The following is a 22,939-nucleotide window of genomic DNA, read 5'->3' as shown; positions in this document are numbered from 1 at the left end:
ATATATGATTTAAACAACTATCCAAATATTTTTAAGCAATAAAATATCAATCAAAATTCAATCAATTTTTTTTATTATTCAAATGTTTTCTAAATTTAATACTTAAAATCTAAGTCTAATTTTAAAGTAAAAAGAATAAAATAGGAATCAAATTGAATTTTTTAATGAGTTTATTTTAGGTATTGGTATAACTTATTGCTTTAGTAAGAATGTTTTAAGCCTTGTTTATCCTAAAAACTCTTTTTATTTTAATATTTTTTGATATTAATAAATTTTCATTCAAATGAAAGTGTAGAGCAAAATAAACTGACATCAATTTGAAATATTGATATATTCACATTAATTCATTATCTTCTTTCACATCCAAATAAAAAAATAATTATTTATAATAAAATAAATAATTAATTAACCTACTTAGCAATATTTAAAATAATAAAGCTACCACTAAATTAGTATTAATGAAAATAAATTCAAAAATATAAAGAGATAAAATGCAACACAGAAATTTATTTTAAGGTCATACTTTTTAATATTTTTTAACATGTTATTGTAGAAATTATCTAAATTGAAGCCAATATTTTTAGATTTGGCTTATTAGGCAAAATAACCAAATATTAATTTTATAGATTTCATTTTAAATCAAATGTAAAACAGTAAAATAATGAATTAAATAAATAGAACTTCAATAGAAATTATTTATGGTTTAATGTAATTATCAATTTTAAAAACTAATATAATTTTGGTCGCATCTATGATTATTATATACAGAACGAACTCACTTAGAAGAGTTAAGTGATGAATAATTATAAAAAAAAAATTTATATCCATTTCTTTATAATAAATTCAAAGTTTCTATATTTTAAAAAAGCATAAGCTAAATAAATTTATTTTTAACTTTGGCATTCTTTAAAAGTGCTTTTGATGATTTTAGTTCTTCAATAAGATTTTTTTCTTTGAAAAATAGTAATATATTTCACTTAGAAATTTAAAGACTTTTAGATAGAGTTTTTATCTTTCTTATTGAATCTATTTTTGAGTTTAAAATAAATATGGAGTTTATAAATTAGATCAAATTTTGTATTTAAAAATAGAATTCTTTAATTAATTTTTAGTAAATGCAATTGTATTTTTTGTTATTCTTAAGAAATAATTAAGTCAGCTTAATATATTAAGATTAAATAATGTATTAATTTTTTATAAATCTAAATTTTTGCATACGTTAAAGCAAAAACAATCAAAAAATAAAAAGTAAGATTTTTTTTATTATACTTGAAAATAAATCATAATAAATCGAAGTTTTTAAATATATTACAGCATAAATAATGATAAAATTAAAAGTAAAATTTTTTTAATTTTTCTAGAACGATAATTAAAAGTAATTCAAAAAATATATACTTAATTCCAACTAGAACCTAATAAATTCTTAAAAGCTAGATTTTAAAATTATTTATTGAATTTTTCCATTTTATACTTTTATTCTATTATATTTTTAATAATAATTTATGTAACTTTTATCAACTTTAGCAAATAAATTGCAAAATTTTTCAAAAAACTATTATAAATTTAGAATGAAAAAATAGTTAAATAAATAAATAAATGGATTATTATTTAGATTTGCTGCTATATTTCAAATAAGTGTAACATTCATGGATATTATTGTTAAAATAAATCTTTATCAGATATGTATCTAAATAGATACCTAATCTAATTTTTAACTGATCTTAATTAGTTTTTAAATCAACTGATCATAGCATTAATTTATTTAGCTGATCAAAATTTTAAATGATATTTTGATTAGATTATAATAGAACGAGCGAGTGTTTAAATACTATTCAGGAAGTTCATTTTTTAAAATGTTTAATTAATACAAATTAAAATCCTTAAACATCATGCTTAATATGATTATAATAACTTTAGCTATAATTATTTAGCATGCAGTAAGTGAAGAAATAATTAATGCACGCACAGATAGTAGTGAGATATCAACCTTAATTAATCTCAACTTAGGCTCTCCTCCAATTCCTCTTATCTTGTAGATTCAGATTGGAACAAAATTTTTAGAAAATCTGGGACAGTTCATATTTGATTAGAGTATTAGTGAAATAGACTAGAAATATTATGAGTAGTAAAAAAGACTTGGTGTTAAACAATTTTATGACATAAAATAAAGTCAAACTGCTTAAATAGAGGAACCTTTTGAAAGATAAAACTTACTATATAAGTCATAAATATCTGGAGTCTTTGTAAATGATATTTTATCATATAAAAATATACAAACAAAGTATAAATTTGCTTGTGTATAAAATTTGAACAGTCTTTACTAGTCTTTCTACAACGGAGTTGTTGTTTTTGATAGACTATCAGATAATATTATTGACTAAATGTATAATTAGAATGCTATCAGAACTAGTGATTATATTTTAAGTGGCTTAAAATATAATGTGCAGTTTGGAGATTCTAATATAACATATAATAGCATTGATATTACTTTTGATTTAGATGCAAAAGCAGAATATTACAATACTCCTTCTAATCCTTTGGTAAGCAACTCAGATACTTTTCAAATTATGAGCTATGGAATATACTTAAATGATGAAGACATATCAGAAAAAATAATGCAAAAGAGAATAATATTAGACTAAATAACTAATTAATAAGGTAAATTAGATGATACTGTTTATATTCCTAGTAGCTTATATTAGTTCATTCAAAATAAATACAACATACCTGAAGATAAAAATTTCCAAAATTGTGCTTATTGTTAATGCTAAGAAGCCATGAACTTACCTGAGATATTCCTTATGACTGAATAATATAGAATTAGTGTCAAAGCTGAAAACTATATCAAGAAGAGTGAAAACGATTGTTATATAACTTTATATATTGCAGACAGCTTTATTGTTTCTTCTGCACTATTATTTCATTAAAATAATAAAATAATGTATTAAAAGTAATCTAACTCTATTAAAATCATCAATGCATAGTTAATAAATCATCTCGAATTAAATTCTATAATAATTACCTTTCCTATATTTAGTGGACTAATCTTTATCAGCCTTCTATATATCTCACTGTTATGGTCTTTAAATTTCAAATAATATAAGTAAGAAGACTTAAGCTTTATGAAATAATCTATTAGATTTGAATTAAGAAAAATATAGTGACATTAATCATTAAAAAATAAATAAATAAATGAATAATAATTATTGAAGGGGACTATTCATTAAATACATAAATAAATATTTAGAAATTAAATAAATTTTAAAAGATTTAAAAATAATAAAATATATTATTTTTTTAATAAATCAACCTACCAATTCATATGTGTTTTAATACTTTTTTTAAAAATTACATTAAGAAAAATTTTCATAAATAAAATCAATAAATATCTTAGAATTATCTTATATTGTTTTTGTTTTATAAAATAATTCAATTTAGAAATAAATATTAATTTATTTTTTTTCTGTTCAATTTTTTTCAATCAATAGCATAATTTCCATTAAAATCTACATGAAATAGAAAATTTAAATAATCATAAATTAGAAATTTTTTGTCAATAACTTGCTTTCCTAAATATAATTGAAAAAATATTAGAATATTAAGATTCCCAAATAAACAAATCAAAAATATATTGATTTCAATTTCTAATTTAATAAATAAGGTTTTTAATTTATATAGAAAGATCTTAATAATATACTAAAATTAATCAATTTCTAATTTAATAAATAGTTAATAACAATAATAAATAAGTAAATAAATAAATAGCTGATTTAGTTAATATAATTAGCGCCAGTAACTAACTATACAATATTATCATGAATAATAAGTAAGTTTTATGCAAAAAACTAACTTTCCTAAAAAGTACATCAATCAAAATTGGTTAAAAATTATTTTTTTTAATAATTAATTTACATTTTCTTATAAAATAATAAACGAGAATTTAAGATTAAAAAATAAAAATCTTTTAAAGTACTAATTTTTGTAGCTCATATTAGGAGGATATATTAAGAGGTTAGGTGTTTATATGTTTACTATTATTTAAGGGATACGCTAAAAAATGATCTTTTTCTTTTATTATTTTATGCAATAAGGTAATGAGTATAATTCTCGTATTAATTTTTATTCATCTTTTATTAAAATTTTAATTTATTTTATATAAATTTTGGATTCAATTTCTTACTTTTCGATTTCCATTTTCCATAATTTTTCTTTAACTTTTTGTATTCACGCTTGAATAGCAATTGTATTTTGCAAGAAAACAAACATATTAAGTATTTATTATAATCTATTGATTTAAATTCATGTGATTTAACTTAAAAAATAATTTAAATCCAAGTGATTTAACTTATAAAATCTGAGCATTGAAAAATAATAGGAGAAACTAACGAAATAAGGTAATTGACTAATCCTCAATTTAAAACAAATAAACAAAGATTAATATTTCTTATTTTAAATTTATAGACAAGTATTTAAATATTGATCAATGTTTATTGTTTTTTTAAATCTGATAAATATTATTAAAAATTATTTTAACTATGTATAGCTTGAGTATGATAAGTATATTTTAAACTTATAAATTATTATTTATTTATTTAATCGTCATCAATATAAATATTTGAGAGAATCAGATTGGAAGTAATTATATAAAAGCATTACTTGCTACTTTTCAATTATTAAAAAAAATAATACTTTTTTTCACATTAATTATCCACCCAAAAGTAAAGTAGACTTTTGTAAAAATTATGGAAAACTTAGGATTTGAAATCTAGTAATAAAAAGATATGTCAGACAATGCTTTAATACATAAAACTGCTCTCAACGAGTTAGACAATTAAAGTCTCTGTTTTAATTCTATATAAAACTCTACTCCAGATATGAATCCAATCATTTTATAGGAATAATTATTTTTGGAATTACAAGAGTAAAAGCAAATATTAGTATAAAATCAATAGCTTCTTAAAGAATTAAATGAGCTCAAAACCAGGCTAAATTATGCTTAAGAAAAAATTGCCAGATAAGAAGAAGAAATTAACTAATTAAATTAAACATAACAAGGGTAATCTAAGGAAGATTTATCATTAGAGGATGATGATAATTCATAAATGTTCATTGCTACTAAACATAATAATTAAAAAATAATAAGAGCACAATAACAAAAGATTATTGAGTAGTAATTAGTTGTATAATCAGAACATATTAATATAACAAGAATTTCATGAAGAAAAATCTAAAACACTTCATAAATTTCAATAAAGCTGCAATTAAAATGCGATATCTTATTCAAATAAGGCTTATAGTTAGGGTTAACTTCCCTTTGAAAGTTAATATCAGAATTCTATGAATGATCTAAAAATGATTTAATCTTAAGCAAAGGAAACATCTGATGTTATTCCACCATAAAGATAAATATTAAGAGGTAATGCATAAAAATAATGCGAAGAAAATAAGAAAGCAGAAGAATGTGGTGGCTCTTAAAAGGATTCACAAAAATCTAACTTGAGATAAAATTTATTAAAATTTGATATTACTAATTAAATTATGGCCTCAGGATATGAATAATTGAAAGAAGGTTTTCTATTCAAGCCAGTACCTAAAAAGGATTTGTTAAAAGAGAAAAGATAACGTTAGATTTAAAATAAATCATCTTTTGATGCAATTTTCATAAAAAAGAATCAAAAAATCATGCAATATAAAAATAACTTAGAATAATAGCTGCTTAACTAAGTATAATATCGCAATTCTATTTAACCTCGTCTTAATAAGCCCTCTAATTTATTACTTTATTAGAAAGATTTAATTTAAAATAAAGGCGAAAACCAAGTAGAAGAAAATCAATCAGACCTAAATGCAGTTATTTCTAAAAAAAACAATCAAAACTCAAAATGCAATTAAAAATACTAATAGAGTAAAAATTTAAATCAAGGAAATAAAATAGAAAATATTTAAATCTCTAAATCTAAAAATAATTTAACTGATTTCTATACATACTAAATTAATTCATCAGAGAAAATAAATATTCAAATACTCTAATCGCCTGATGATACTTAAGGCCCTATTCTCCCACATTAATAACCAAAATTTGATTAATTCATTCCAATTTAGTAAGAAAAACTGAATGTATAAAGAAACTCGCTTTAAACTTAGTCAGAAAGCTCTTTTTACTATCAAAATTAGAAAGATTTTTGTGACCAAAGTTAAAATCAAGTGAATTATATCTATTCTAATTAGCCAAGTTAGAATACGATTAACTCATTTAAAATGTAGAATGCGTCATTTGAAAATAATTAAAAAAATGAATTTATAAATCAAAATAATACAAATATGAATAATTCTTCTAATAAAAGCTCAACAATAAATTAAAATTGTTTAGAAGTTCAGAGTAATATTTATTTGTAAAATCAAAATGCTTCATCTTTATCCTCATCTTTAAAAAATAAAACAAATACGAATTCTATGAGATTAATCAACGATATATGCAGTGATAAAATGAATATTTAGAATGAAAATAATTAAAATTAAAATAATAAAAATAATAATTAATTAAATAATATTATTTTAAATCAAACATTTGATTAGATACCATCAAGCTCAGAAGATTTTGAAAACGAAATTACCTTAGAAGATTCAAATATGAAGACGATGATTGAAAATACTAATGAAGATCCTAAATAAATCTAATATGAATAAGAGCGCCGTTAATTTAAGGAGCTATATGATAATATAAAAAAGTTTGGATAATAGGGAGACCTTTTATTTGAAGAGTTTATGATTATAGGACCTGATTTAGAGGAACTAAAAGACTTAATTCATCAAAATCCAAATACATTTAGAAATTAAAAAGAATTTAGTTAGGGATATGTGAAAGGTAATATATAATAAAGTATTCTATTTTCTTAGCCTTGTTATATCTCTCCGTTTTAAGACTAATTGAGATAGGATATAACATAATAAGCCTTTCCATAAGGTGTTTAGTATTACAGATATAAGAGTTAATCAGATTTATAAAATATGCCTGGTAAGTTCAAAGATATTTTCCTCATGAATCTTTGCAAGTAAAAGCAGCGAGGCGTTGACTAGAATATATTTATTCTAACCCTAATGGGAGATGATTATAAAAGAAGTAAACATATTTCTCTTCAGAATACAAATTCAAACTCGCTTATGTATGGAATTTGCTATTAATAATATGATTTACTAGTCGCGCAAGACGAAGTTTCTTAAGAAAAAACTATTTTCTTATTTCCAACAGTCTATTGCATCATTACATAATATCCATTTATTGATTATTTCTTGAAAATAATCTTAGAAATAGTCAATAGAATCAAGACTATTAGATTAATTAAAGGGTCTTTTTCAGGTAAAATAGACAATAACCTTTAAGATATAGATTTCGAGAAAGTGATCTTCTATCTCTAAAGAGACAGAGAATTAAGTTTAAGTCTCAGCGCTTTACAGATCAAGGAGCCCTCACCTGATAGAGTACTAACTTATTTTCTGAAAAATGTTCAAAGCTACTTATTAGAGTAGGAAGATTAAATCTCCTCTAGTTTGATAAATAGAATAACTCACAATAGTTAAGCAACATAATATAACCAATTTAATACATTATCATTCAATGTACCTATTTTAGAAGAAATGTGCTATGTAGAAGGATTAGAAACAGCATATTTAACATTTTCTAACCTTCCTTACTCAGACTTTTAGCTTATATTTACTCTAATTATGCTTGAAAAAAAGGTGATTTTTCTCTCAGAAAACATCACATTGCTTACATTTACAATAATAACCTTTTAAAATATCATTAACCCTTTTAAGTTTCCTTACTCAATAATATCTTCGCTCAGTAAAGACCGGATGGGCCAAATTAATTGCCCAGTACCATTTATATTTGGAGTCAATCTAAGCTCAGATGAATTCAAATACCAATATGGTTATGATGATGAGTGTTATTATATCGATTTGGATAAAAATGTTTTTACTTCCTTAAATCCAATTGATATTGACACAATTTACAATTAAAGATTTAAATTTACTAGTTAAAAGGAATAAATAAAACAAATCTTTAAGGCAATAAACAATAAAATTTCTTCTAGATAGCTTGGAAATAAGTTCAAAAAGCTATTTCAAGCGTCTTAAAACCATAAATAACTTGTTTATAATCCAGATGAGCAATAAATAAAAAATTTAAAAACACTTTTGGTACTGATAAGAAAGTCAATTTATTAATGTATTGTTAACAAATTACAAACCTCACATGCTTTTTTACAAAATGATGACTTTGAATAATTAGTAATAGAAGTCTAAAAAGCCATCTTAAAAAATAATTTAAAAGATAAAGCTTTTCTAGAAAGCTTTGTTTAAACATAAACTTTTTCTTTCTATATCCAATAAATATACTTATGAATAAAAAAAATCATGTACGTACTTATTTATCTATGTATGTATGGATATGTGTAGTTACTTTACACAGAAATATAAGTGTTAATACAAAGATATTTTTAGAAATTTAATTAAATTGACAACAAATTTCTTTTAATTTAATTAAGAATGAAGTTGTGAAAATGTTTTTTAGTTAAATTTTTTCTAAATTTAATAAAAATAGAATAATAAAATAAATAAATTAAAAAACAGAAAGAGTAAAATTATATTAAAATCATAAAAATTAAATGAAATATCACCTTCTGTACCAACGCAGTTGGTGATATTTTAATTATAGGATTAGCAATATATGTTTAATAGGGTTTGAGAATAAATAAAAATGTTATTAATTTATGACATCTTAAATATATATTAAATAAATTATAATATATATTTTTTTCCCCATGATTACTGGATTAAAATCTACTTTATTAGGATTTAAATACTCTCTGTATTTTTTCTAATTTTTTGAACACGTCAGTGACTGACTTATTGACTACAATTTTTATCCGATAAAGTATGTATGAATAAAAAGATGCATTCTTTCAAAAAAATTAAATTGATAAGTTAAAGCTATTTTTTGTTTGATTTGAATAAAACGCTTCATATTTTAAAACAAAGTTCTGTTTTTTCAAAATTAATAATAAATCCTTTTATTTATTTATTTATCTCTCTTTTTAAAATAATATTTATTAAATACTTTTACAGATTATTTAAAAAAAGTCGAAGTAAATTACTATAAATAAAATGATCAAAATAGATGAGTGCTAAGAAAATCAATGTTAAAATAAAAAGAATAGATTTTTTGAATTTCTTATACTTTTTAATTAAAAATTTAAGCGCCTAGATACAAGGCGCCAAAATACAATGTATGTTTTTACAATTAATTAAATTTCAATAGATTACTATACAATATTTTTGAAAAAGAAAAAGTCAATACTGTGTTTTTACAATTAATTAAATTTTAATAAATTACTATTCAATATTTTTTTAAAAAAAAAATTAATGTTATAATAGAAAAAATAATTCTACAATATAGAAGAAGTAATTATTAATTTATTTTTTTAATAATATACTTTAAAATTAATTTTATAAATAAAAAAGTTTTTAAACACTTCATTTTAATCTCATTAGGTTATCCATATTGCTGAATGGTATATTTTATTTATTAATATTATTACTTATTAATTATTTTTTAATATAATTTTCAAATTATTTACATATAATCTTTCTTATTTTTCCAAAAGAAATTCTCAACTTTTTACTTTGATTCATCCATTTTTATTAATTTTATTATTTTTTTAACTATTTTATCTAATATTTTATTTTAAATTTTTATTTTGATTATTAATAAATTCATTTCTGATTATTTCATATTCATTTCTTCCTTCTAAATAACAATTAATTTTATATTTTTTCTTCAATATTTAAAAAGTTAGAGTAAACTTGGTTCAATTGGTGCAATAGGCTTAGGTTTTGTTTTACAAAAGTGCACTAATCTCTCAAATTTGAAACTCAGTCTTTGGTAAAAACAGTTTATTTATTTTTTGGATTGTGATATTTTTAGTTATAAAATTCATTTAATGTCTTTATTTATTTATTTTTTATTTTATTTATTTATTTTTTCTTCTTTATTTATTAATTTAACTCATTTTTGTATATTCATATTTTGCTTTCATTATTAATTTATTCATTTCTGATTATTTAATTTTTTTTCATTCTAACTAACTAACTAACGAACTAATTAAATTTTTATTTTTATTCTATATTTAAAAAGTTACAATTAAATTGGTGCAATAGGTGCATCAGGCTTATGTTCTGAGTTAGTAAACTGCAATAAACTCACTAATTTTATACTTGATCTAAGGTAAAACTTTTTATTCATTTTGGATTGTGATTTTTTTAATATAAAAATGGACTTATGAAAATATAATTAACTCTTTTAATTTATTTTATTCTGTTTGTGTTTATTTTCTTTCTTTCGTTATTTCTTTCTTTCTTTCTATGTTAATTTAACACATTTTTTCATTTTAAATTGTTAGTTTTATTTTCAAATAATCCATTAATTATTATTTCATATGTTTTCTTCATTTTTTCCTTCTAAAAAACTAAACAACTTAATAATTTTTTTTCAATATTTAAAAAGTGTTAATTAAATTGGTAATGAAGGTACATCAGGTTTAGGTTCTGCTTTAGCAAAGTGCACTAATCTCTCAAATCTGGAACTTTATCTAGTGTAAAACAGTTTATTTGTGTTGGATTATAATATTTTTTAATAGAAATGAATTTAAAATAATATAGCTAATTCATTTAATTTTTTATAAGCTTTTTTTTAATTTATTTTTCTTTTTTATTCTTCTTGTGTTTCGTTTCTTTGTTTGCTAATTTAAATCATTTTTTCATTTACAAATTTTTCTTTCATTCTTAATTAGTTAATTCATTTTTTTTATTTCAAATATTTTCTTCTATTTTTCCTTCTAACAAACTAAATAAATATTTATAATTTCTTCAATATTTAAAAAGGTAAAATAATATTGGTCTTGAAGGGGTATAAGATTTGTTTTCTGATCTAGCAAAGTGCTCAAATCTCTCAAATTTAACAATCGATCTTCGGTAAAAACAGTTTATGTGTTTTAGATAGCGATATTTTTTAATATAAAAATGAATTTTTAAAAAATATAACTAGCTAAATAATCTTTTAATTTATAAATTTATTAGCTTTTTATTTGGTTTCTTTTATTTTGTTTGTGTTTTTTTTTTTAATTTAACTCATTTTTCCATTTTCAACTTTTACTTTCATTTTTAATTAATTCATTTCTTATAATTTCATTCTTTTTTTCTTCATTTTTTCCTATAAATGAATTAATAAATTTTTAATTTTTCTTCAATATTTAAAAAGTAACAATTAAATTAGTGATGAAGTTGCATTTTGTTTATCTTTTTCTGCTTTAGGAAAGTGCACTAATCTATCTTGTTTGGCACTTGTTCTTAAGTAAAAACAGTTTATTTATTTTTGATCTTGATTGTTTTTTTATAAAAGCTGATTTAAAAAAATATTATTTTTGTTTTTTATTTTACTTCTATTTATTTTTCTTATTTGTTCATTAATTTAGCTAATTCTTTTTTATCAATTTTTCCTTTCGCTTTTAATTAATTAATTAATTTCTTACTATTTAATATTTTTTCTTCATTTTTTCCTTCTATTGAAATTACTAACTAACTATTCTAATACATTTATTTTTAAATTTATTTATTAGCTTTTTATTTTAAATATTTTTTATTCTGCTTATGATTTCTTCTAAATTTTTTAATTTAACCTATTTTTTAATTTCAACTTTTACTTTTATTTTTAATTAATTCATTACTGATAATTTCATATTTTTACTTCATTTTTTCCTTCATTTTTCCTTCAACTAACTAATTAATTATATACTTTTTTAATATTTAAAAAGTCAGAGCTAAATTAGTGCTAAAGGTGTATCATGTTTAGGTTTAGCATTATCAAAGTGCACTAGTATATAAAATTTGACACTTGATCTTTCGTAAAAACAATTTTTTGTTTTTGATTAAGATATTTTTAAGATAAAATGAATTTAAAACATTTTAATTATTTTGATTTATTTATTAGCTTTTTGTTTGAATAAAACTTTTTATTCTAATAATGTTTTTTTTTCTTTTTTTTTGTTAATTTAATTCATTTTTTTAAATTTTAACTGCTATTTTATCTTTGATTATTTTATATTTTTTAATTCATTTTTTCCTTCTAACAAACTAATTATTTTTTATTTCTTCAATAATTATTTATTAAGCGGAAATTAAATTGGTGATGAAGGTATTTCATATTTAAGCTCTGCTTTAGTAAACTATGATAAACTCTCAAATTTGACACTTGAACTTAGGTAAAAACAAATTATTTATTTATTTATTTATTTATTTATTTATTTAGGGTTTGATATTTTTTTTTCTTTGCTTTTCAATTTAACTCATTATTTTATTTTTAACTTTTTCATTCATAATTAGTTAATTCATTCATTTATTTCTGATTATTTCATATTTTTTTTCCTTTTAAAAAACTAATAAACCTTTTGATTTTTCTTTAATATTTAAAAGTAGCAATAAAATTGGTGCAATTGGTGCATCATAATTAGGTTCAGCTTTAGAAAAGTGTACTAATCTCTCAAATTTGACACTTAATCTTTTGTAAAATCAGTTTATTTGTTTTTTATTTTGATATTTTCTAATATTAAAATGAATTAATAAAAATATTATTCTTTTAATTTATTTTATTTTATTTTATTTTTCTGCTTGTTTTTTTTTATTTGTTTACTAATTTAACTCATTTTTTAATTTTCAAATTTTGCTTTCATTATCAATTAATTAATTCATCTGTTATTACTTCATATTTTTTCTTCATTTTTTTCTACTAATATACCTTTTTATTTTTCTTAAATATTTAAAAAGTTGGAATAAAATTGATGGTGAAAGTGCATCAGGTATAGGTTTTGCTATAGCAAAATGTATTAATCTCTCTTATTTAGAACTTTTGATTGGGTAAAAACAGTTTTTTTGTTTTAGAATGTGATATTTTTTAATATAAAAATGAATTTAAAAAAATATAACTAACTTTTTTTAATTTAAAATTTATGAGCTACTTATTTGGTTTCTATATTATTTTATATTCAACTTATTTTTTTCTTTCTTTTTAATTTAATTGATTTTTTAATTTCCAATTTTTGCATACATTAATAATTAATTAATTTTTGAATATTTCATATTTTTTTTTTCCATTTTTTCCTTCTAACCAACTGATTAATTTTACATTTTTTCTTTAATATTTAAAAAGTGGAAATTAAATTGGTGCAAATGACACTTCTAAGTTAGGTTCTGCTTTAGCAAAGTGTGCTAACCTCTCAAATTTGACACTTTCTTTACTGTAAAAACTGTTTATTTACTTTGATTTGTGACAAATACGAATTTAAAACAATATTTTTCCTTTTATTTATTCATTTATTAACTCATTTATTAGTATTTATTTATTTATTTAATTTTATTTTTTTATTTTGTGTGTGAATTTTTTTATCTTTTTTAATTTATTAACCTCATTTATTTTTTCATTTTCAAATCTTGTATTCATTATTAAACTATTTCTTTTTTATTATTTCATTTTTTTTCTTACTATTTCCTTCCTATAAATAAATTAATTTTATATTTTTTCTTCATTATTTAAAAAGTCAAAATTAAATTGGAACACTTGGTGCATCAGCCTTAGGTTTTGCTTTAGCAAAGTGCACTAATCTCTCAAATTTGAATCTTAATATTAGGTAAAAATAGTTTATTTGTTTTGTATTGTGATCTTTTTTAACCTAAAAATGAATTTAAAACAAAGATATTTCATTTATTTATTTATTAACTTATTTAAAAGCTTTTATTTATTTTATTTTAATTATTTATTCTGCTTTATTTTTTTCTTTATTTGTTACTTTAACTCATTTCTTCATTTTTAACTTTTGTATTTATTATTAATTCATTCATTTTTGATTATTTCTATTTTTTTTTAATATTTTTTCTTCAATATTTAAAAGAGAAAATTAAATTGGTGACGAAGGTGCTTCAGGTTTATGTACTGGTTTAGCAAAGTGCTCTAAACTCTAAAATTTGACACTTGATCTTAAGTAAAAACTATTTATTTGCTTTGGATGTTATATTTTTATAAATAAAAACAAATTGATAACATGAAAGCTCTTTTTATTTATTTATTTATTTTTATTCTGCTTGTGTTTTATTTTTCATTTTGTTAATTTATCTCATTTTTTCATTTTCAACCTTTACTTTTATTATTAAATAATTAATTCATTTCTTTTTAATTCATATTTTTTCTTCATTTGTTCCTTCCTTCCTTCTAACTAACTAAATAATTAATGAAATATTTTTTCTCCAATATTTAAAAAGTGAAAACTAAATTGGAGCAATTGGTGCATCAGACTTAGGTTCTACTTTATCAAAGTGCACTAACCTTTCAAATTTGAAACTTAATCTTAGGTAAAAAAAATTTGTTTGTTTTATATTGCTATATTTTTAAATGTAAAATTGAACAACTTATTCGTCTTCCTTAAGTGATATCCTTAAATATTAAAATACAATATATCTTTTAAACAATTCATAATAATTACCATTTACAGACAATCAACAAAAATAACTTTTTAATAATCAAATAAAATCAAATATGAAACTTTCCTTAGCAAAAGTATTTAAATTATTATCTCAGATGGAAAGAGTGAACATATTAAAACAATATAACTAACTCTTTTAACTGATTTATTAGCTTTTAATTTCATTTATTTTTATCTTTTATTGTGCTTTTTTTTTTCTTATTTTTTAATTTAACTAATTTTTTCATTTTCAAATTTTGCTTTAAAAGTTATTTTATTTTTTATTATTTCATATTTTTTCATTCTAATAAATAAATTAATGATATATTTTCTTCAATAATTAAAAAGTGACAATTTAATTAGTGCAGTTGGTGCATCAAGCTTAGGCTTAGCTTTAGCTAAATGCATTAATCTCTCTTACTTAAAACTTTTGATAGGGTAAAAACAGTTTATTTATTTTGGATTGTGATATTTTTTAATATAAAAGTTAATTTAAAAAAATATAATTCCTTTAATTTTTTTATTTATTAGTTTTTTTTTGATCTTTTTTATTCAGCATATGTATATATGTGTATATTAATTGATTTAAGATAAAATTTTTAATTAATTATTTTATTATCATTAATTTTGATTTATATTTTACTATAATTTATATTAAAAGTCAAAGCGGAATCAATCATTCAGAATAATTTAAAATTATGATCAACTATCTTAAATCAAAATAATTAGTTGTCTTACATATAAATTTCTATTATTGATATATAAATCGTGAAAAAAAGGATCAATAAATTCAAAAATATTTGAATAATAGAATTTATATAGTACGTATGTATGTATGTTTTATTTTATAATAGTTTGTATTAAAATAATTTAACCTAGATATTTTTAAGATTATTTTTATATTTTAAATATCATAATTTTGGTAAGTTAATAAATAATAAATAAATAGCATATTAAATAAAAGAAAATTTAAGAATTTAATTTACTTAAGTGAAGTAGTTCCTCTAAAATTACTAAGTAAGTAAGTAAGTAGGAGATTGATAATTAAAATATGTTTAGAAAAAAAATATAAAATATGATTTTTAATTAGAGATTATTTCTTTTTCTTAGCTCAACTAACTTCAACAAAAGGATGGGAAATTTTTTAATTCAAATTTATATTTTATATTCAAGAAGTAAGAGAGAAAAATTATAGTATTACTTCAGAAAACTACATCAAAATGCCAAAAATGAATAATTATTTTAGTTTAAAAAAAGGGAGACATCTGCTAGTAAGATGGGGCAAATACAAATAATTGCAAAGAAACATTAGAATTTATTAAGAAGAACAAATCAACATGATAAATTGGCTTCCCTAATCCCCTAATTTAAGCCCAATTTCAAATGAAAAATTAATTATTCAAGTGAAAGAAATAATAAATTCTAAAGATTATTTGTGGGATAGATCTGCTGAAACATTTTATTCAGATGAAATGAAAGATTTTATAGTAAAATCTATTTCTAGTATGCCAGATAGGATGAAATAAATAATTTAAAGTGAAGGAGAAAGTATTTTTTATTGATTGTTGCAAAGTAAATATATTTATTTATACAATTAATAAGAAATTAAACATTTTATTTTTAAAAAAATCTCCATTACATACATGTATTTTTTCACTGTATAAAAAAGTGAAACAAAATAATTACAATACAATTATTTTTTATATACTTAAAAAATAATTTACACTATTTTAAAATTATAATACAAATATTTACTGATTTACACAGTATTTTAAATTATTATGAATAAAGCACAATTTATTAATAATTAGTTATCTATAATCAAAAAATGTTTAAATAAATGTAAATCAATATTATTTTTTATCAACACTATTACTAAAATATTAGAGTAAATTTATTTTAATAGTAAACAAAAAAAATAAATTACAACTTTAAAAATAATATTTCAATTTATTTTAATCTATTTTAACTTTTATAGAAAAAATTATTTTATTTTCTCATAAAATAATCAAAAAAATAAATATTGATAAATTTAGGATTTATGAGAATGAAAATTAGGTGTTTTATTAACTTTAAGGAACTTAACAGTCCTTTTCAGTTTTAGCAGCACCAACTTTTGATGTTGAGTTGTTCGGACAAGGATTGCATTGGGATTTTTCTGCTTCTGTGGCTTTACTAGCATCCCCATATTAATTAGTACTACATTAGCATATGTTGTTACTTGCATTCCAAGCTACCGAATTTTAGTCATAACACTTACAACCTGAAAAATCGTCTGTACTGGTTGAACCAGGAGCACAAGCTTGACATTTTGTATTTCCTGTACCATTTGCAAACTACCCTGCTAAACATTTACTGCATGCTGAATTTGCAGTTCCACTTGAAAATGTTCCAACTCCACATGGAGAACATTTTCCAGAGTCTGTAAATTATCCAGCAGGACAAGCAGTACAGCTTAATTAAGAGTTCTTTGATGTTGCTGGAGAACCAATATAACCTGAATTACAAACGCAGCTAGGATTAGCTGCTGGTTTTATTGCATTCAGATCTATACATTTACAACCTGAAAAATCATCAGTATTTGTCAAAGTAGATCCACAACTTTAGCAAGATCTATTTCCAGTTCCTGATGCATATTAACCTTCATTACATTGGTTACATGATGAACTACCATTATTTGATGAATAAGTACCAGCAGGACATGCTATGCATTATCCTTATGTCTAAACATCAGAATATTAACCAGATTGGCAAATTGTACATCCAGTTGAGCCACTTTTAGCTGAATTAGGTGTTCCTCCATAACCTTATTTACAGATGCATTTATTATTAGCAAAGATAGCATTTGAATCATTGCATTTACAGCCAGAAAAATCATCTAAAGATGAATAACTGTTAGGACAGTTAGTGCATGAGCTATTTCCTGTTCCACTTGCATATTATCCTGCTGAACATTATCTACAACTTTGATTTGCTGAATTACTAGAATAATATCCAGCAGCACAAGGAGAGCATTACCCAGATGTTTTGTTTACTTCTTAACCAGCTGCACAAGCTATACATCCACTTTAAGAACTTTATGAAGTCTTTGGTGAGCCACCAAATCCTGAGTTACATTAGCAGCTACTTTTGCTGTCTGTTTAGGTTGCATTAGAATCTATGCATGAACAACCTTAAAAATCAGCATTATTAGTAGATCCAGATCCGCATCTATTGCAACTAGAACTTCCAGTATTAGAAGCAAACGTATTTATTTCACATTATTTGCAATTAGTATTACCGGTGCCTTGTGAGTATTTTCCAACAGGACATGCTATGCATTATCCTTATGTAGAAACATCAGAATATTAGCCAGATGGGCAAATTGTACATCCAGTTGAGCCACTTTTAGCTGAATTAGGTGTTCCTCCATAACCTTATTTACAGATGCATTTATTATTATCAAAGATAGCATTTGAATCATTGCATTTACAGCCAGAAAAATCATCTAAAGATGATTAACCGTTAGGACAGCTAGAGCATGAGCTATTTCCTGTTCCACTTGCATATTATCCTGCCGAACATTATGAACAATTTTGATTTACTGAATTACTAGAATAATATCCAGCAGCACAAGGAGAGCATTACCCAGATGTTTTGTTTACTTCTTAACCAGCTGCACAAGCTATACATCCACTTTAAGAACTTTATGAAGTCTTTGGTGAGCCACCAAATCCTGAGTTACATTAGCAGCTACTTTTGCTGTCTGTTTAGGTTGCATTAGAATCTATGCATGAACAACCTTTAAAATCAGCATTATTAGTAGATCCAGATCCGCATCTATTGCAACTAGAACTTCCAGTATTAGGAGCAAACGTATTTATTTCACATTATTTGCAATCAGTATTTCCGATACCTTGTGAGTATTTTCCAGCAGGACAAACAGTACATATTCCAGAAGTAGAAGAATTAGAGAACTTACCAGCTATACATGCATTACATCCTTAAATACCTGATGAGCTAGAAGGAGTACCTTCATATCCATCTGGGCAAACACAGCTACCACTTACAAAAACAGCACTTGTATCTACACATTTGCAACTTGTAAAATCATCCAAAGAGACTGTTGAACTAGGACAAGTTTAGCAAGATGTATTTCCTTTTCCTGTAGCAAATTATCCTGAGGTACACTTTGTACAAGAAGCACTACCAGGAGAACTTGAAAAAGTACCAGCAGGACAATCAACACAAACTCCAGAAGAGGAGTATTATCCTGCGGGACAAAGAGTACATCCTTAAGTATCCATGGTAGTAGCTGGCGAGCCACCATAACCTTGATTACATTAACAAGAGTTTTAAGTAGTTGACCAAGATGCATATTAGTCATAACAATAACAAATTGTGTTTAAACCAGGATTTGTGTTTGATCCAGCAGGACATTACTAACATTAAGCTGTTTTTCCATCTTAATATGATTAAGTCATGTAATAACCAGCTACACATACAGTACATTAAGTTGCATCCCCAACTTAACTTACTGGATCTAAAGTTGCAGTATTATTAGGACAGGGTTAACATTCTGCAGAATTAGTTGAATCAGCAGCTTTTGTCATATAATAATTTGGCTTACACAAAGAACATGATGAAGGAGAGTTAGAAGTTCCAGCTACAGAATAGGAGTTTTTAGGGCATATTTAGCATTATGCTCCAACACCAGGATTACTACCAACTGGATCTTAATATGGTGTGATTAAATAATATCCTTCTAAACAAACATCACATGTGGATTCATCTCCGACTAAGTATAAATCAAAAAGCCTTCCTGAACCAGTAGGGCAAGATGAACAAGTAAAAGGAGAAGTATTATTCGGAAGTGCTGTTATATACTAGCTTTTACTACAAATACATGAATAAATATTTTGTGAAGATATTCCTTAAGTTGTTTTATTACCTGGGCATTTTTAACAATTAACAGGTTTTCTTTAATCAGTTTCAGCATTATAAAATCCTTTTTTACACTTCTTACAATCTTGAGAAGTTTAAGTTCGATTTTGATCTGGCGGCATAGGACTAGAATTATTAGGGCAAATTTAGCAATTAGCATTTTAATTAGAAGGATCATATGAAGTAGCATAAAAACCTTCAGCACAACTACTGCAATCTGTAGTAAAAAGTGATGAAGTATTATTAGGACACTTTTAGCATTATGCTGCCTTACCTTTATTACCATTTTCACTTGAAGGAGATATAGCATCTTTAATCATTTAATAGTCTGGTTAACAACTCCTACAGACACTTTCATCTGAAACACTTTGTGCTTGTTAAAAAAGATACGAATTTTTAGGACATTTTGAACAAATAGCACTTTAGCTTGATGATGCCGCTTATGTCATATAAAAACCTATAGAGCAAGCTCTGCAATCAGAGGCCTATGTAGGTACCTTTTTACTTCTTGAAGCAAAACTTGAATTAGGGCAAAAAAAACAATTTTTGTTATTAGTGTATTATCCTTCATAGCAATTACAACTATCACCGTCATAAATATTAGGTGTCAAAGAGTAATGGCAATATTAATAGGAAAGCTAAATAAGTGCCAAAAAGAGCAGACAAGTTTTTTAGTTCTTCATATTATTATTATATTTTTTTTTGGTTAATTTATATTTTTTGATTTAATATTATTTATCATTTTAGAAATAGCATAGATACTTAAACTTCAAAAATCATTTGAATTTCTTCTATTATTTACTAGTTGAGTTTTGAATAATTAAAAATTTTGTTTCGAATATCTTTTAATTTCTGAAATAATTTTCAATTATTTATGAAAAAAAATAGTTAGTAACTGAAAAACATATCAAATAATAAAAAGAAATACCTACTTAGAAACACTCACCGTCAAACCTCACCCGATCTAATTTGATTATTTAATTATTAACTTACATATTTTCATTTTGAATTCAAAGATATACTTATCTTCATAATGTCTAAAAATAAACATAAAATTCTAGTAAAAATATTTTTGCCAGTTTATCTAAATAAATAAAAATCTATTTTAAGAAATGGATAAGTTACTTTTAACATGTAATTTCAAAAAAGAAATCGCTTTATTTAAATTAGCTTAAATGTCTTAATTTTAACTTTTCTTATTTTAATCATTAAAAAAAGTAAATTAAGATTTCATCAGATAGTTCATATAATCAATAATTGGTAAGTGTTTTTACTTTGACTTTTATGGTTTTAATGAAATTTATTTTTGTTTAGTAAAAATTAAATAATTTGATTAATTCGGTTTTTTTATCAGGTTTCTAAATATTACATCACGTTTTTTAAAAATCATATTCAAAAAATACATTTTTTTATTTTTTTATATCTTAATATCACTCAACTCACTGACATATTTAGTTAACAAAAAAGGTAATTCTTTAAATTGTAAAAAAATTTTTGCTACTGCTTTTTATTTGAGTTTGATTTGTATAAAGCAAGTTCATTTTTTTTCTTACACTTTTAATGATTAAAGTTTTAATACAATTATTACCAATAAATATGGTAAAAAATATAAATTAAATTAGATCTAATAAGGATTGTATAAACTAAATATTTTAATATACTGTATCATCTTTGTTTTTAATATTCAAATGAAAAATTAAGCACTTAATCTTATAGATTTTGAAGAATGGGAAATTTTTATATCAAATTTTAGAGGATGGGGGTGAATACTTTGAAATGGGTTATATATAAATCTACACTTTAAAATTTAAACTAAAAATAATTTTAATTTTTTATATCGTAATTTTTTTTAAGATGACTTACTTTGAGAAAAAGAAAAAAATGGAATCAAGACAGATAAGACAAAAGAGCAAAAAAAATAATTAATTAGTTTTTATTTTTAAAGATATTTATTTTTAAGTGTAATCTAAACACTTGATGTCACAATTTCATTTGAAGTTATTTTTTTAGCTAGATAAATGCTTTGTTTTTATGCATATGATAAGAATATGCGCATTTTTATAAAAGGCAATCATACACACAAAAAGGAGTTTATTAATACAGTAATCTTTACTTTGCTATTAAGCAAGTAAATTAATACTTAACTTTTATATCTTTTTTTTCTGATTTGTGAGTAACAACTATTAATTAAATTAATTATTATTTTGATTGAGAAATCTATACACTATTACTATACTTTATATTTTGTAAATAGAAGTTAATTAACAAATGGTTAAAAATGAATAGAGCTATCCTTTTTTTATTTACATATATTTGATTGTTATTGTCATTATATTCATTCTTCACAATTTTCTCTATTTATTTACAGCTAATTTCTTTTTGATCTATCTTTAAGTCTGTATCAATTTTTAACAAATTTAAAGTCGTTCAAAATTACTCATATCATTTTACATATAATTTTATACTAATCATTGATGAGGGTAATAAATATTATAGATAAATATCCTTTATTTTAAAACATATTCTAGCTAATTTTGTCTCTTCTATATAAAGGACAATAATTATATTAATAGTTTATTATTAAATGGAAGATAATTAATATGAATATTTTCTTTTTAAAATTGTTAAATTTAAGTTTTTTAAATAAAATGACACTACACTACACTACGCTATATTTTAAAAATATATTTTGATTATTATTATCCTAAAAAGTATGTGTGAAGAAACAAATGCTTTGCTTTTATTATATTAAATTGATAAGCTACAGCTATTTTTTTTCTTAGTTAAATTAAGCATCTTAAGCTAATAAAAGTTTATGTAATCAAAGATTAAAATCTTGTTATTAATCACTTTACAAATATTGGATCTAGTGGATATTAAAAGAAAGAGCATTTTTGGATATTATGGGTATTTTCTGTGTTGTAACAAAAAATTAATTAAATTAGTTATATCAATTTTTTATACAATCATAATCTATCTTCTTTTAAGTAATATGTTTTATTCTGATTGAATTTAAATAAATGAATAACAAATTATATTATATAATTATATCAAAACCACTTTGATTAGATTTCGTAATCAATACGCTTTTTTTTTCCTCTTTCTTAATTCCAAAGATAAAAAATACCAAAATTTGATCTTGGAGAAATTAATTCACTTAAATCGCTTACTATTTATTCAAATCAAAAACTAATCTAAAATATTGTGGTAAATTTATCTAATTAGTGGATTTGATAGTATTTACTTCAAACTTTTTTTGATAGTTGTTATATGAGAGATTTTTAATATATTATAAAATCATATTTAGTTGTATAAATAAATATATTGAAGCTTTTCTAAACAAACTTGGTATATACATGATGGAAAATCTTGCATAAAATGAACAGACACTCAGCTATAAGATGGATTTAATAGTAAAAAATTATTTTTGGATTCATTATAATTGTAAC

The 22,939-nt window shown here is 22.2% G+C and overlaps 4 protein-coding genes across 4 annotated transcripts; 3 read left to right on the top strand and 1 right to left on the bottom strand. All coding sequences in view use genetic code 6, as the record gives it.

Moving 5' to 3' along the window:
- Positions 1-1,889: 1,889 nt before the first annotated feature.
- Positions 1,890-3,164, top strand: TTHERM_01416280 (transmembrane protein, putative; the record flags this gene model as incomplete). The annotated part of the gene is made up of 1 exon (XM_001029590.2): positions 1,890-3,164. One exon carries the CDS (start codon positions 1,890-1,892, stop codon positions 3,162-3,164), a length of 1,275 nt encoding a protein of 424 aa, XP_001029590.2.
- A 1,804-nt stretch (positions 3,165-4,968) lies between these two features.
- Positions 4,969-8,403, top strand: TTHERM_01416270 (DENN domain protein; the record flags this gene model as incomplete). The annotated part of the gene is made up of 1 exon (XM_001029589.2): positions 4,969-8,403. The coding sequence occupies one exon, from the start codon at positions 4,969-4,971 to the stop codon at positions 8,401-8,403; it is 3,435 nt and encodes a 1,144-aa protein (XP_001029589.2).
- A 1,020-nt stretch (positions 8,404-9,423) lies between these two features.
- On the top strand, positions 9,424-15,325 carry TTHERM_001416250 (cyclic nucleotide-binding domain protein; the record flags this gene model as incomplete). Its single annotated transcript, XM_012797891.1, has 17 exons — positions 9,424-9,462; positions 9,523-9,572; positions 9,854-9,943; positions 10,196-10,285; positions 10,565-10,654; positions 10,942-11,031; positions 11,318-11,410; positions 11,871-11,960; positions 12,228-12,317; positions 12,529-12,618; positions 12,880-12,969; positions 13,262-13,351; positions 13,650-13,739; positions 14,001-14,090; positions 14,368-14,457; positions 14,916-15,005; positions 15,229-15,325. 17 exons carry the CDS (start codon positions 9,424-9,426, stop codon positions 15,323-15,325), a joined length of 1,449 nt encoding a protein of 482 aa, XP_012653345.1.
- A 1,239-nt stretch (positions 15,326-16,564) lies between these two features.
- Positions 16,565-20,173, bottom strand: TTHERM_01416240 (GCC2 and GCC3 family protein; the record flags this gene model as incomplete). The annotated part of the gene is made up of 1 exon (XM_001029586.2): positions 16,565-20,173. One exon carries the CDS (start codon positions 20,171-20,173, stop codon positions 16,565-16,567), a length of 3,609 nt encoding a protein of 1,202 aa, XP_001029586.2.
- Positions 20,174-22,939: the final 2,766 nt, after the last annotated feature.

This window comes from Tetrahymena thermophila (genome assembly GCF_000189635.1).
Source record: "Tetrahymena thermophila SB210 genomic scaffold scf_8254619, whole genome shotgun sequence".
Taxonomy (NCBI): Eukaryota; Ciliophora; class Oligohymenophorea; order Hymenostomatida; family Tetrahymenidae; genus Tetrahymena; species Tetrahymena thermophila.
This window is presented reverse-complemented; position numbering and strand designations above follow the sequence as displayed.